The 16,352-nt window shown below is 47.4% G+C and overlaps 1 protein-coding gene across 7 annotated transcripts in view; it reads left to right on the forward strand.

Moving 5' to 3' along the window:
- Window positions 1-16,352, forward strand: part of ATP9A (ATPase phospholipid transporting 9A (putative)) — a 136,586-nt gene that overhangs the window by 112,339 nt on the left and 7,895 nt on the right. For all 7 annotated transcript variants that reach the window (XR_004478679.2, XR_004478678.2, XR_004478680.2 and 4 more), the window contains 8 exons: window positions 4,026-4,115; window positions 4,210-4,354; window positions 5,167-5,231; window positions 8,020-8,175; window positions 11,283-11,347; window positions 12,795-12,903; window positions 13,546-13,603; window positions 15,691-15,894. Coding sequence is in view for 4 of the 7 variants with exons in the window: in XM_049699163.1 (XP_049555120.1) it covers window positions 4,026-4,115; window positions 4,210-4,354; window positions 5,167-5,231; window positions 8,020-8,175; window positions 11,283-11,347; window positions 12,795-12,903; window positions 13,546-13,603; window positions 15,691-15,894 (892 nt within the window). In the remaining 3 variants the exon portion in view is untranslated. The remainder of the gene's footprint in view (window positions 1-4,025; window positions 4,116-4,209; window positions 4,355-5,166; window positions 5,232-8,019; window positions 8,176-11,282; window positions 11,348-12,794; window positions 12,904-13,545; window positions 13,604-15,690; window positions 15,895-16,352) is intronic.

Consider the following 16,352-nt stretch of genomic DNA (forward strand, 5'->3'; position numbering starts at 1 on the left):
TTGGGTCATCGTGTTTTTGTTGTCATTTGTCTCTATGTATTTTTTAATTATTTCTTTGATTTCTTCAGTGATCTCTTGGTTATTTAGTAGTGCACTGTTTAGCCTCCATGTCTTTGTGTTTTTTTACAGTTTTTTTCCCCTGTAATTGATTTCCAGTCTCATCACGTGGTCAGAAAAGATGCTTGATACGATTTCAGTTTTCTTAAATTTTCCAAGGCTTGATTTGTGACCCAAGATGTGATCTATCCTGGAGAATGTTCTGTGTGCACTTGGGAAGAAAGTGTATTCTGCCACTTTCATGTGGAATGTTCTATAAATGTCAATTAAATGTATCTGACCTATTGTGTCATTTAAAGCTTGTGTTTCCTTGTTTATTTTCTGTTTGGATAATCTGTCCATTGGTGTAAGTGGGGCATTAAAGTCCCCTACTATTATTGTGTTACTGTCGATTTCCACTTTCAGGGTTGTTAGCATTTGCCTTATTTATTGAGGTGTTCCTATTTTGGGTGCATAAACATTTATAATTGTTACAGCTTCTTCTTGGATTGATCCCTTGATCATTATGTAGTGTCCTTCCTTATCTCTTCTAACAGTCTTTATTTTAAAGTCTGTTTTATCTGATACAAGTATTGCTACTCCAGCTTTCTTTTGATTTCCATTTGCATGGAATATCTTTTCCCATCTCTTCACTTTCAGTGTGTATGTGTCTCTAGGTCTGAAGTGGGTCTCTTGTAGATAGCATATATATGGGTCCTGTTTTTGTATCCATTCAGCTAGTCTGTGTCTTTTGGTTGGGGCATTTAATCCGTTTACATTCAAGGTTATTATCAATATGTATGTTTCTATTACCGTTTTCTTAATTGTTTTGGGTTTGTTTTTGTGGGTCTGCTTCTTCTCTTGTTTCCTGCCTAGAGAAGTTTCCTTAGCATTTGTTGTAAAGCTCGCTTGGTGGTGCTGAATTCTCTTAGCTTTTGCGTGTCTGAAAGCTTTTGATTTCTCTGTTGAATCTGAATGAGATCCTTGCTGGGTAGAGTAATCTTGGTTATAGGTTTTTCTCTTTCATCACTGTAAGTATATCCTGCCACTCCCTTCTGGCCTGCAGAGTTTCTGCTGAAAAATCAGCTGATAACCTTATGGGGATTCCTTTGTGTGTTATTTTTTGGTTTACCCTTGCTGCCTTTAATATTTTTTCTTTGAATTTAATTTTTGTTAGTCTGATTAATATGTGTCTTGGTGTGTTTCTCCTAGGGTTTATACTGTATGGGACTCTCTGTGCTTCCTGGACTTGGGTGACTAATTCCTTTCCCATGTTAGGGAAGTTTTCTACTGTAATCTCTTCAGATATTTTCCCGGACCCTTTGTTTTAATCTTCTTCTTCTGGGACCCCTATAATTCGAATGTTGGTGCGTTTATTGTTGTCCCAGAGGTCTCTGAGACTGTCCTCAGTTCTTTTCATTCTTTTTTCTTTATTCTGCTCCTTGGCAGTTACTTCCACCATTTTGTCTTCCAGCTCACTTATTCGTTTTTCTGCCTCTGTTATTCTGTTATTGATTCCTTCTAGTGTATGTTTCATTTCAGTTATTGTGTTGTTCATCTCTGTTTGTTCTTTAGTTCTTCTAGATCTTTGTTAAACATTTCTTGTATTTTCTCAGTCTGTGCCTCCATCCTGTTTCCGAGATTCAGGATCATCTTTACTGTCTGAATTCTTTTTCAGCTGGATTGCCTGTTTCCTCTTCAATTATTTGGTCTTGTAGGTTTTTACCTTGCTCCTTCATCTCTGACGTATTTTTTTTGCCATCTCATTTTTTTTTTTTTTTTTTTTTTTTGATGAGTGGGATTGTGTTCCTTTTTTACTTGTTGTTTGGCCTGAGACTTCAAAAACTGGAGCTTGTAGGCTGTTGTATAGAGCTGGGTCTTGGTGCCGACATGAGGACCTTCAGGAGACCTCATTCTGGTGAATATTCCCTGGGGTCTGGGGTTCTCTGTTAGTCCAAGTGGTTCAGACTTGGAGCTCCCACCACAGGAGCTTTGGCCCAACCCCTGGCTCATGAAGCAAGATCCTGTAAGCCGTGTGGGGTGGCAAAAAAAAAAAAAAAGAACAATAACAAAGTAAAAAATAAAATTAGACTAGGAAACTAACAGATATGTTAGAAAGAATATAAAAATAAAAATATGGATGAAACAACAACCAGAAGGTAAAACAGAACCACAATAGTAAAAAAGAGGAGGAGAAAGAAAAAGAAACAGGTGGAAAAGGCCTTGGCTGTGGAGGGTGGGGCCTAAGCAGGGGTGGGGTTTGGGTGGTGGGCAGGGCCTATGCTTAGGACCCACAGGGCTGGAAAAGGCCCTGGGGGTGTAGGGGGTGGGGCTTAGGCTCAACAGAACAGAAGGGGCCCAGGTGTGCCTCCTGCCTCTGGTCTCAGAGGGTGGGGGACCCCACCTGGGAGCCCAGCAGGGCTCGAGTGGGTGGGGCAAACGCCCTCTGCTGCTCTCCTCCAGTCCCCAAGGGCCTCTCCCGCCTGCCTCTCCTGTTCTCCCCTGGCCTCCTTCCTACACCCCCAGGACCAATGGGGCCTGGAGGGGGCCTCTGAGGGCTTAGGACCCGGCCTGAGAGCAAGGCAGACTTCCCTGGCCGATGGGGCAGGGGAAACGCTTGGTACATCCCACCCCCATCCGAGCCCCTGAGGGTCCCTCCAGGCGTGGGAACCCCTCCCCCCTCTCAGCCACCCCTCAGGGGTGCTGGTCTTGTCTGGCCTCCACTTCCCCCCCTCAGTCCCCCCACGTCTTACCAGTTCACTTGAGCATTCCTCCCATCTCTTGGGGTGTTGAGGTCCCCCACCAGCGTCCAGCAGGTTCCCTAGTTGTGGGGAGACGCAAACTCTGCGTCTTCCCACACCGCCATCTTGACTCCACCAGCCCCTTATTTTATACATAGTAGCTTGTACCTCTTAGTAGCTTGTAACCCTATCTTGCCCCTCCCTGCTTCCCTCTCCCACTTGGTAACCACTAGTTTGTTCTCTATATCTGTGGGTCTGTTTCTTTTTTGTCATATTCACTAGTTTGTTTTATTTTTTAGATTCCACATATAAGTGATATCATGCAGTACTTGTCTTTCTCTGACTTATTTCAACAATACATATTTTCAAAGATGTCTTTAAACAGAGGCACATAGAAAATGAGGTTATGTATTGACTGATGGACAAAAATATTGTGACCAGAGGCTCATAGGAGCCTAGCTAGCCCCGTACCTCCCCCAGGAGCAGTGGTTTAAAAATCACTAATTCAGTATTCACAGCAACTTTCCAGAACATAACTATTGCACGTAGTGAGAACACACTGTATGCTCTAGAATTCAGGGGTTGCAAACTATAGCCCATGTGCCGGCCACCTGTTTTTGTAAATAAAGTTTTATTTAAACACAAGATCTACCCATCTATTTACATATTGTCTGTGGCTGCTTTGGCACTGTAGCGGCGGAGTTGGGTAGTTGTGACAGACTGTATGGTCCCCAAAGTGTGTCATATTTAACAGCTGGGCCTTCTTAGAAAAGCCCCTGCTAGATGCCTGGCTTCCAAGGCCTGCTCTGAAGTGGATGGGCTGTGACACGGTAGCCAGGCTAACAAATCTTGCCCTGTGTCAGTTTCCTTAGATGTAAAGTAGAACTATTATCATCATGCACCTCGAAGAGTCCTTGTGAGAAGCAGATGGGGTGAAAATGCTTGAAAAGTGCTTATTTGGACAGTGCCTGGCACAGAATGAAAGCACAGTGGCTTTGTGCTCTTATTTTTATTATGTGGGTCACAGCCATCCTGCGGGAAGTGCGAGGGGATGGTTGGCGTACAGGCCCTCCGGATTCCCACAGAGTCATAGCAAACAGGATCTAATTCGTCTCTGGCTCTGGGGGCAGGAGAGGGGTGGGGGCCCGGGCCGCCGGCCGTGGTCTTCACGAGGCTGCAGGAAGCCACTGTTTGTTGTTCCACCAGCTCCGGAGAGCAAGGCCTCCTTCATCCTGTCTTTCCTTCCAGGTGACCAACCGCGGCGAGGCCCACCTCGAGCTGAACGCTTTCCGCAGGAAGCACGACTGTGCCCTAGTCATCTCCGGAGACTCCCTGGAGGTGGGCACGGGTAACCCCGCCAGCAGGCTCCTCCCGGGAGCTGCCGTGTGGGAGGGGCCTTGGCCGACGCACCACCTCTCCCTGACCCCGCCAGGTTTGCCTCAAGTACTACGAGTACGAGTTCATGGAGCTGGCCTGCCAGTGCCCGGCCGTGGTCTGCTGCCGCTGCGCGCCCACCCAGAAGGCCCAGATCGTACGCCTGCTCCAGGAGCGCACGGGGAAGCTCACGTGTGCAGTAGGTAGGGGCTGCCGCGCCTGCGCAGACGGCCTTCCCCAGGCGCGCTTGGGTCCTGGGGTTCAGGTTCCCAGGCCACTTTATTCAGGCCGTGACATTGACACCCCCTCCCCCTTTGGCCCTATTTTTGTTATTATTATTATTTTTTAAAGTATTTTGCTTTGAGAAAGAGTCGAGAAGCAAGCTGAGGGCTTTCCTCCTTAGCTTGCGCTTCCTTTGCCGGTGACATGGGACACAGCAGTGCCTGGGGGCTAAGACCACACTGCGGAGAGGAATCTGGGTCCAAACTGCTGGTTTTTCCTAGCTGAGGGTCCCGGAGGGCTTCCTTCCCCCAGCTGAGCCTGTCTGCTCATTGGTGGAAGGGGAGAGTAACAGTGGTTCTCTCAAATGGTGCTTAGGAGGGTTCAGAGGGGCAGTAGCATTTAAGAAGTGCTCGCTGCACTCGCAGTCAGCGTTCCCGACGTGCAACGTCTGTCATTGCTGACAATGGCGAGACACCCACACCTTGGAGGCAGGGCGTGCGGTGTTGTAAGTGCCCACGTGGCATGGACACGGTTCCCTTGCTCAGTGACTCAATGGCCAGGACCCTCAGCCAGTCACCTGGTTCCTCTGACTCTCAGCTCCTCTGCCTGTAGAATAAGAACGTGTTACTGCAGGTTGCTGGAGCGATTAAGTGGAGCAGAGCAGAAAAGACACTTAGCATGCAGTGAGAGGCAGCACGTGTATGATTATTTGAAGTAGCAGCGAAAAGCAAGGTTATTTTTCTTGCCTCTCCCTAATCTCCTGGCTCTTCTCTCTTGTCTGGGTGACCCGCAGGTGATGGAGGCAATGACGTCAGTATGATCCAAGAATCTGACTGCGGCGTGGGTGTCGAGGGAAAGGTGAGCCCGTGGGGTGGGGGGCGTGTGTGCTGATTTCTGCCGAGTGGTTGTCATTAGGATGTGAAGTGGTTGTGTCGTTAGCTGGGAGTTGCTCCACCAGCTGGAGTTTCATTTTCCCTCCAAGACACAGCTTTAATGCTTCTGGAAATTCTAGATTACAATTACAGAGCATAAGGAATCATGTACCATAATTACCTGGTATTACAATCTGCAAGTCACAGATCCCTATCACTGTTATCTTACAGACAAATGCTGAGTCTTTGCTTGCCAAAACCTAATTTTTTAAAGTGTTTTGCTACATTCTTAGGGTGCAGCGAATGTACTTCAAACGCTTTCCTGGGAGTGTTGTCAGTAAAAGCATTACTTATCACACTGTGGGGTGATCTCTTGGGGATTATGGAAGAATGTGGCGTGGTTTGCCCCTCATTAAATTTATTTATTTTAAAAATTTATTTATTTTTGGCTGTGTTGGTTCTTCCTTGCTGCGCGCGGGCCCTCTCCAGCTGTGGCGAGCGGGGGCTACTCTTCGTTGCGGTGCACTGGCTTCCCACCACGGTAGCCTTTCCTGTTGTGGAGCACGGGCTCTAGGCACGCGGGCCTCAGTAGCCGTAGCATGCGGGCTCAGCAGTTGTGGCTTGCGGACTGTAGCGCACAGGCTCAGTAGCTGCGGCACACGGGCTTTGTTGCTCCGTGGCATGTGGGATCCTCCCAGACCAGGGATCGAACCCGCGTCCCCTGCATTGGCAGGCGGACTCCCAACCACTGTGCCACCAGGGAAGTCCTGCCCCTCATTAAAAGGCTAAGTTTGTGTGTTACAGTATAATAGTTTTCCTCTTTCCTTCCCTGTCAACTGTGTGCCAGCTGTGTGTAGTTTACCCTGCCCTCTCTCGTTTGTGATCTTGCGGTGACTGTAGGCAAGGAGACTGGTCACCACGTTTGTTAGCACAGTGTGTAAAGTAAGAGTACAGAGGCCGAGAGTGAGGGCAGGAGATGCTCCCTTATGTGTTTCCTTCCATACATTCCTGCATTTGGAATTTCCAAAAATGTTTTTTCTTTTCCACCTTTTTTCTTTTTTTTCCTGGTTTTCTGGTTCTCATCCAGTTGACAGTTACTTGAAATTGCAGAGTTAAGTGATCCTTGAAGGAGTTGTTATGTCTGAAATCTGTATGGATTCCTTCAATGCAGGTTTTAAGAAGCACACTTGAGTTTAGTAGATGGAATTCTTTACACGATGCTGATAGTACTAAACCATTTTCTGTTCTGTTCAGAATTATATTCTGATTCCTTTGGTTTTTGGAGTCTAAAAGTAAAAAGTGCTCACTGTAAAAAAAGAAACCCGAAACAATTTAGAAATGGATAAAGTGCATCCTTTCTTTTAGATGGTGGTATAAAACTAGTAACATTGGTTATTCCAGAATTTTTGTCTATTTCTATACTAATAGTTATGGGTATATATATAATATTATATATACACACACAAGTACATATATATGCATACACACATCTTACACATGTATATACAGTATTTCCACATAGAATGTAAAATTTAAAATGTTATACTATGCTTTTTTTAAAATGCAGCTTGCCTAAATCTGTTACATCTTAGATTTATTTATACATCAAAAGATGTAGGTCCACCATTTTGTACGTTGCCTGGACCTTTTTCATTTTGAAAAATGTAACTCCTTCAGAAAAGTTGAAATAGAACAGTGAGCACCTGTCTGCTCTTCGCTGTAATTTCCCAGGTGTAAACAGTTGCAGGATTCTCCCTCTGCTCTTCCTTCCCCTCTCTCCCGCTTTCTCAGAATCAGCTGAAAGTAAGTTGCGGATACGTTACCCCTAAATGCTTCAGCTTGGATCTCTTAAGAACAGGTATATTCTTCTACCTAAGCAAAATAACAGCATCACCCCAAGTGTAACATTGATATGATAATGTTATGTAATATTCACGGTCTCATTTCCCTAGTTGTCCTCAAGGTGTTCAAAAAGATATCTCCATGAAGCAGTGGAGGATCGCGCGCTGCATTTATTCCCGTGTCTTCATGTCTCTTCACTCTTCTTTAATGGAGAACACTTCTCTCCAGCTCTTTTGTGGGGGGAGGCGGTGTGTCTCACGACTTCGATGTTTTGGAAGCATTTGGGGCGGCTGTGGAACCTCCCACGACGTCTGTGGGTCGGATGGATCTGATTCAGGTTCTGCGTTTTTGGTGTGAGGAGCACATAAGGGGAGTTGGTGCCTTCCTGTCGCGTCGCACCAGGAGGCTGTGATGTCCATCTGTCCCATTAGTGGCATCTGTCATGTGCCTTTTAAAATTAGAGAATCCCATAATATGGCTGCACTAGAGATTATTTCCAGTTCTACGAACATGCAGAGCTGTATGTTCGGGAATGTTCAGTTTAGTATTGTTGGTAGCATGAGCTGTGCCCCCCCCCCCCGTATGTTTAACTCTGAACTGAGCTGAGTGCTAAATGCCTATCTTAGAATGATTCTTTGCTTCTGATACACATTATGGGTTGGGCCTAACCCCCAAGGCTTAATACTAGATCCGTTTGACCTCCCAATTATGAGTATCTGCGCTTATGAATGTTTTTTATTTCAATAAATTCCTCTTTTAAAATCAAATTTAGACTCAGACCACCAACCGTGTATAGCTGGAAACCAAAGAACCTCTATATTGAAGTTCTTCAAAAATCTCCTTACAGTTTCTTGCTTTTTAAATTCCAAAAAAAAAAAAAAGTGCCTTGACCTCTCGTGCTCCTGACGGTGCCCAATTTTGTCGGATTTTAGGAAGGAAAACAGGCTTCGCTGGCTGCGGACTTCTCCATCACTCAGTTCAAGCACCTTGGCCGGTTGCTCATGGTGCATGGCCGGAATAGCTACAAGCGCTCGGCCGCCCTCAGCCAGTTTGTGATCCACAGGAGCCTCTGCATCAGCACCATGCAGGTGGGTGGGCAGGTGCGCACGGCTGTGTGGTTGCCATGGGCCTGAGAATCAGTCTCCACTTTGGAGCTGTTTCAATGCCCCCCCCCCGCCCCCCGCCACATTCTGGGCGATAGAGCTTGGAGTGGCCGCCCCGAAGCCTTCCTGTGTTGGGGGCGAAGGCTGTGCTTGCTGTGCGGAGCCGATGTGAGCCTTGCCAGGGCTTGGCAGGAAGTGGGCGGTAGTGTAAATGACCCGGGTGCCCATATTGGGGTGAGTCGTCATCCTCAGTTTGCCAGAGGCAAAGATGCAGAGTTGAATGCCGAGTGAATACTCCGGCCCTAAGTTTTCCACATGCAGAAGCAAGGACCTACAGAGAGCAGCCCCAAAAGAAGAATGACTTGCTTTTCTTGAGTGCTTCCTGTACCCTGGGCGTCAGGCTAAGCTTTGTTCACTCTGCGGGCTCACCTGTAGTCCTCACTGTAGCCTGTGCCCATTCTGCAGACGGGGAGGCTGAGGCCCAGTGTGGGCAAGAAATCGGTGCAGTGTCTCTCAGGGATTTAGTCTACCCAGGCAGGGGATTCCGGTACCTGTGGTCTTAATGCAGGTGTGCCCCTCCGCCCTCCATCCACAGGGCCAGCTGCTGCTTCCACATGCAGGGGGGCGCTTAGCGAGGGCGGCGCAGCCCAGGGCATCTCGCTTCTGCCTCCGGTGCAGCCTGGCTGGGAATCCAGCGTAGTTATCCCAATCGTCAGTCCTCTCAGGGAGTTACATCTTGCTTTCTCACAAAAGGATTCTAGAATGTGTAAGGTATTTTCCCATCTTCTCTCTCCCCAGCTCCTTCAAAGTCTGTCATCAGGCTGTGGCAATGAAGTTGTATTAGGAAGGAGGCCAAAGGGAGGGAAAGGAAGCATTTTGGGTGTTGAAAAACTATTGGCTGACCTTCCTCCTTGGGCGTTTAGGTGAAAAATACCCCCAGTTAAGTGGTGAGAACCATAGGCCCGGGACATCTTGGAACCCATATTATCAGGTGTCTCTGAGACCTTGAACAAGTCACGTTACCACTCTGGGCTTCAGTCTCTCCACCTGTAAAGTGGGCATCAGACTTCTCTATCACTCCATCCAAGCATCTTGGCCCTTGCCCCTCAGACAGGGCTACTTTGAAAAGCAGAGAGTTTTATAAGGCATCAAGTGCAGAAGGCGCCCTTACCATTATTAATAAAAACAAAACAGCCTAATGCATAAACCTAAGGTGATGTTTTAATTTGTGGGAAAGGTGTTTAATCATACATGAAAGACACCCTGCCTTAAAGGGCCGAGTGGTGCTGCCTGGTGTACCTGAGAATTCACCCTCCACTGGCTCGTCCACGCCTTTGGTGGGGTGGGTGGGGGGTTATGTTTTCAGGATCGATTGCATTTACGAGTGAAGGAGCCTTACAGTGGTTTTAATCAACACAGTCTAAATGCCAACAGCTCCTACGGTTCATCAGACCGCATCTGTACTTTTATCTTATGTTAGCTCATCAACTGAACTGGATAATGTCATGGTTTTAATCACCGGGAGATTAATCAGCTTGTCCCTGGGCAAACACACAAAAGCTGGCCTGGATGAGCTGACTTCTGAAATGCCTGTATGTTACCGTGAACATCGATTCAAAAAAAAAAAATTCTAGCATGAGGAATTGTTCTTTGTGCTGTAGAAAAAAAAAAAGCCAAAAAAACGCCCTTAACCCTGTCCACTGTGCTGAAAGTGACTGGCTGAGAGCAAGTCCGGTTCGCATTGCACCTTGACAGTGGGCCCTTAGATAGACGAAGACATCGCATTTTTATTTTGCACAGTGCTCTTTCCAGGGTGAAGGCGTTATGGTCAGTCTGGCTCTTTTAGAGAAAGAGGCTCCTGGTGTTGCTCTGTAAAACTGAACACCAGGTTCTTGACGTCTTTATAACCATCCTTCCTGTGCAGTGGCCCAGCCTGGGTGAGAAGTCATTTGAAAAACGGATTTCAATCACGACCGGGTGTGGCCGGGGCTGCCCGTGACCATGGCTCTAGGTGCCACCTGTGTTCTGAGCTCTGTGCCAAGCAAACACCCACAGCAGGTGATAAGGGGAAGGGGTCTCTGTCCCACGCTCTTTTTAACCACTAGCCTGGCCCAGCCTTTTCCTCCACGTTCGGTTTTTAAAAAGCCTTTAGGCAACAGTTGTCCCTGGCCTCCTGTAGGTTTTATACTGATAGAAATTAGCTTTGAGGTCACTTTGCTTCTGTTGGCCGGTAGATGTTCAGAGAAGGAAGTAACAGAGCATCAAGCCTGATTTTATCTTCCTAGCCTCCTTTTCACTGCCAGTAGCTAATATTTTCCAAATCCGGAAGCAGACATTTCAGTAGGGGTTCGTAAATATCTTTATTGCTTTTGTCTAATTGCAAAAGTAGCAGGTTGTGGGCTCTTTGTAAAAATTTCCAAGAAGAGTGAAACATGTACTATGAGAAGTGAAGCCTTCTCTGCGGTCCTACCCTCCAGGGAAACTGGTGCATATCCTCACAGCGGAAGATATTTTCCCCTACCTGTTTCCAATATGTACACCAACTCGTTTATCGATTGTACACCCAGTGAGGTGGTAATTCTGAGCCGTCAGGAGTGTGGGCTCTGGAGACGGAACTGGGCTTGAGTCCCGCAGGGCCGTTTATGTGCTCAGTTTCCCCTGCTGTAAAATGTAAGGGATATTAGGACTTGATCTCTTGCATTCTTCTGGAGATTCACTGAGATCAGATACAAAGTATTTCCAGGTCCAGCTTGTGTAACTTAATAAATGTTCACAGAGGAGCTGAGAGTGGACCCTGGAGCTAAACTCTCTGGTGTGACTCTGTGCTCTGTGCTATTATGAGCTGTGCTATCTTGGGCAAGTCACTTAACCTCTCGGTGCCCTACTCCCCTCATCTGTAAAATGGGGATGATGATAACAGTACCTCCTTCACAGGGTTGCTGTAGTAATTAAATGAGCTAATATACTTAAAGCACCGTGACCGTGCGGGTGTAAAATGAGTGCTTGGTAAGCGTTGGCTGTTATTTTTCTGATACAAACACAAGGGCTTTGGTCATGGTTTTTGGTAACATCCTCCTTTTTCCTCGGCACAGGCTGTCTTTTCCTCCGTGTTTTACTTTGCCTCCGTTCCTCTCTATCAAGGATTCCTCATCATTGGGTAAGGAAGTCCAGGCAAGGTATTAATTTTTAATGAAACCTCCCTAAAATGCCACAGAAGAAGGAGGAAGCATCATGTGAAGACCCTTCAGTCCCCAAGTCGAGGCAGGTCTGGCAGTCTGGTTTAGAACCTTCTCGAATGAATACGTTTTTGAACTGGTAAGCCCTTAACCAAATTGCGGATGCAGAGTCCGATCTGTTCGTGGTCCATTCATACCTGATGGTTGAAGAACGCTCGCGCACGAGAGCCTGAGGTGGTCAGCTGATCGAGACACCAGGCAAGAGTGAAGCTTCAGACTGTGATTTCTTAGGAAATCACTGACGGGTCTTAGAAAAAGTGGAAGGGGTATCTGGAAAGTACCCTCTCTGCCATGGCTGCCCATAGTGGACCATCCTGCTGGTGGGTCTCTAAGGCGGCCAGAGCCTTGCTCTCTCCGGGTTACCCCTGATAGAGCTTGGCCACTGCGTGCCACTGACCTGTGAGGCATGCTGTCCCTTGGACAGTTGCTACGTTTGCTATCAAACCCACCCCCCGTTCCTGACCTGGAATTTAGGACGTTCCTTTTGACCTTTTGAGAGGATGTGCTCAGTCTCTGAATTCCCCAGGTAGGTGGAGTTTGGTTACCACATGCCCTAGATAGAGATGCTGGCAGGGCGCTCCCCTGGTTACCAAGGTGGGAAGCACAGAGAGGCCGGCTGGTCCCAGTGGAGTCTTAAAAGTATGTCTTCCATCTTCTTATGTTCAGCCTGAGAGTAGGCACTGGAATTCTGCCTGCTTCTAATTGGAAAAATGGCCTGTCCTTTGTCAGGTCCTGGAAGAGTGGCAGAACATGCCTGAATAGAACCAGGGGTTCCCTGAGCCGTGCTCCATGTGGCCCCCGCCATGATCTGGTCCCCTCTTCCCTCTTGGTTCTCATCTCTTCGCTTTCCCCCTCACCCACTCAGCTCCACCCAGACTGGCAGCCTCGCTGTTCTTCAAACAGGACAGACACGCCTCCACCTCAGGGCCTTTGCACTTGCTGTTCTCTCTGCCTGGGATGCTCTTCCCTCGCATATTGGCATGGCCTCTCTCTTACCTCTTGTGGGTGTTTTCTCAAATGCCCCGTCTCCTGTCCACCCTCTCTAAAATTGCACCGCCCCGCCCCATGTCTCATTCCCTCTTCCCCATTGTATTTCCCTCCTCAGCACTTTACCTCCAGCACACGGTATAGTTTACTGAATTTGTTGTTTGACTCACCGACCAGCACGGAAGCTCTCCAAGGGCAGGCGTTATGGTCTGCTTTTCATCTTGAATGTCCAGTGCTTCGAACTGGCCCTGGCACACATACCAGGTGCTCAGTACGTAGTAGTTGAATGAGGGAAAGGAAATTGGGCTCCAGAGGCTGGGGCAGCACATGGCTCGTACTCCACTGGCTGCATATTACCTGCGGTGATTTTTTTTCTCCCAGGTACTCCACCATCTATACCATGTTTCCTGTGTTTTCTCTGGTCCTGGACAAAGATGTGAAGTCAGAAGTTGCCATGCTGTACCCTGAGCTCTACAAGGATCTCCTCAAGGTTCACGGAGCCCCCTCCTCCTTCCTTCCTTCTTCCCTCCCTCCCTCCCTGTTTTAACATATTTCACACAGACCCTTCATGTCTGATGTGAACACACTTGAACTGGTGGCTTTGTTTTGAGAGGAAGGCGTGGGAGTATATGCCTTTTCTTAAAGTACGATACGCACATGTAAAGAATACTAAACTGTGCAGTGATATGTCAACTTTTAAAACAAACCTCCTAATGCCTTTTTAAAAAGCCCCTGACAGTTCCATTTTGTAGCTGCAGCTTGTGTCTGTTCCTGGAAATGCTGTTGTGTACAATCCTGAAAAATGTGTGGGTGTGATTGCATTTGTTGGTCCTCAAGGGGTGTTTGATAAAGAGCAGATTTATTGGGTTGGCCCAAAAGTTCGTTCGGGTTATTCCGTAACATCTTACGGGAAAACCCAAAGGAACTTTTGGGCCAACCCAATATTTCCATCTAATATCAATTCTCTTTAAGAAACGTCGTTTCTTTAATGTATTTTGACGTGTGTGAGCCACTGTTTTGACGAAAACAGGCAGGTTGCCTCGTCTGGTTGGTGGAGGGTAGCCTGACGGTGGCTCGTGCCCTGGATGAGCCCCGCACGCTAGCCCGCTCTGTCTTCCTCTCTCTCATTCAGGGACGGCCGTTGTCCTACAAGACATTCTTGATATGGGTTTTGATCAGCATCTATCAAGGTAAGGACGGGTGAAAACACCTGTTGTCTTATGCTCTGGCCTTGGCCCCAGGGTCAACTTCACCATTCTTTCGTCTGTAGAACAAAAAGAGAAGCAGCTGGAATGCCGAGATTGCAGTAAGGAGTGTGGCCCTGTGTCCGAGGGAGCCCCCTCCTCGGGTTCTAAGGCCTTGCTCGTCAGGCACAGAGTCACACGTGAGGTGGTGCTGTCCGCTTAACTGAGACGAAGTCAGAGCAAAGTACAACTAATCCTAATCAAACCCTGCTGGGGTGTTCAAGTCATTGTAACAAAAAGTGGTCGCTTTCTGGAATGTTCCGATACTTTTTCTGAAGTCAAGTTGTAGTTCTTGAACAACATATTTACTTCTGTGGCCTCCAGAGAAGGTCCCTCAGACGGTACAGGCTTTGTGAGATGACTTACTGGAATATGAAAAGGAAATGTCAGAACCTCTCTTTGTATTTATTTTTTCCTCTTTTTAGAACTTCTGTTGTCATGTATGTTTTATAATGTACCTGACACATTTGCACAGTGGTCCTGCTGCCTCTCTATGTCTGTCTGCACAGGTACACATGGATAATTTACAAATCCACATCGTCCATTAGGGATTCATTCTTAGTGTTTTTTTCTGATGGGATGTGTGGTCAAAAAGTGTAGACTGTTGAATTTGTTAGGAGGCTAAATTATCATTGAAACAATTTGAGGGTTTTTTTTTTTTTTGAGAAGTATAGCAAAGTGACATGTATGTAGCTGGTTGAAGAACGCAGATCCTGCATGGAAGTTCATAATAACAAGCAGTGGTGCTTCACTGCACCCCCTGCATCCCCAGCACTGTTAGAATAGGCCGTCATTTGAGGAGTTTTGGGGTTTAGGGTCTCCTGCTCTTGAGCAGGAATCTCACGTAGCTAGTGCTTTTGATCAACGTGAGACATTCCCCATTGAGTTCCCGCAGTTCTGGATGAAAATGCACTTATCTGGACCCTCCCCCACTTTCCTTTCTCTCCTCAGTGCAGGTGCGTAATTCTTTGAGGGTCTCTCTTGGTTGTCCCTATCATTTCTTTGTGTTTGGGGGCAGGGAGGGGGGTAAAGGAGACAAAGCATAGCATTTGCCATCTAACTCTTCTTAAGTGCGCAGTTCAGTAGTGTCCCATATGTTCACGTTGCTGTGAAACAGATCTCCAGAACTTTTTCATCTTGCAAAACTGAAACTCTGTATCCATTCAACAACAAACGCCTCTTTCCTTCCTCCCCACAGTTCCTGGTAATCACCATTCTACTTTGTCACTATGAATGTGACTACTTAGATCCGTCATATACGTGGGATTGTACAGTATTTGTTCTTCTGTGGCTGATTACATCTGTCATTTAAAATAATACACAAAAACTTCTATTTCTTGTTCCACCCAATCCAGATAGTTGCTCTCTCTGCCTCTTTTCCTTTTTTTCCTCTCTATCTCTTTCTCTCCCTCTCTATCCAATTATAAACTCTCTATTAATAAAGACACAGACAATAGAGAATGGACTTGAGGACACGGGGAGGGGGAAGGGGAAGCTGGGACGAAGTGAGAGAGTGGCATGGGCATATATACAGTACCAAACGCAAAATAGATAGCTAGTGGGAAGCAGCCGCGTAGCACAGGGAGATCAGCTCGGTGCTTTGTGACCACCTAGAGGGGTGGGATAGGGAGGGTGGGAGGGAGACGCAAGAGGGAAGAGATATGGGGATATCTGTATATGTATAGCTGATTCACTTTGTTATACAGCGGAAACTAACACACCATTTGTAGAGCAGTTATACTCCAATAAATATGTTAAGAAAAAAATAAACTCTCTCTTATATACAGCCAAAAGGGAACATAGGAAAACTAGAATGTGATGCCTGTCTTTCAAACCTCCGTAAAGTACCACCCATTAACCTCCTTTAACAAATGATACCTTTCATGTCTGAATGGGAAAAACAAAAGGAGTCAGATGTGAGTGAGCAGGGTGAGCCTTCCGTGGGGAAGGAGGGGAGGCGTTGGCTCCCAGCAGGGCGGGCTGCGTGGGCAGCAGAAGCCCCTCCCCACCCAGACTTCCCTCCGCCTTTGCAGGAAGCACCATCATGTACGGGGCGCTGCTGCTGTTTGAGTCGGAATTCGTGCACATTGTGGCGATTTCCTTCACGTCGCTGATCCTCACGGAGCTGCTGATGGTGGCCCTGACCATCCAGACCTGGCACTGGCTCATGACGGTGGCCGAGCTGCTCAGCCTGGCCTGCTACATCGCCTCCCTGGTGTTCCTCCACGAATTTATCGGTGAGACCCCCCCGCACTTAGGGCCCGCCCATCAGGTCCAAGGGTCTTACCAGCAGGCCTTGGTACTCAGCTGCCCGCCCTTTGCTCACTGGCGTCCCTTGGGACAAGTGGCAGTTGAGAATCAGCTTCTTGGAACTGAGGCTGGCGGGCATGATCTCAATGTAGAGTGTTTTCTTTAAAACCACGCCGTGCCTGCCGGCTTAGAAGGGGATTCGTTCCGTCCTGCCAGGACCTAGTGGGCTTCTCCAGGGAGCTGGTCACTGTGCTGGGCTCCGTGGAGCTATGGAGATGGTGAGAATCCAGAGAGTAAATGACAGTCCAGCAGGACTTACCAGTGTTATTAGCTTGAGAAACTGCCTTGTCGTGAAAGCATCTTCTATCACGCCTCTTCCTTATCAGTAAACGCTCTTTAAGAAGGTTTTGATAAAGGAAAAAGGAGCATTCCCGTGAAAAGTGAA

Source organism: Orcinus orca, chromosome 16 (assembly GCF_937001465.1).
Source record: "Orcinus orca chromosome 16, mOrcOrc1.1, whole genome shotgun sequence".
In the NCBI taxonomy this organism is placed as follows: domain Eukaryota; kingdom Metazoa; phylum Chordata; class Mammalia; order Artiodactyla; family Delphinidae; genus Orcinus; species Orcinus orca.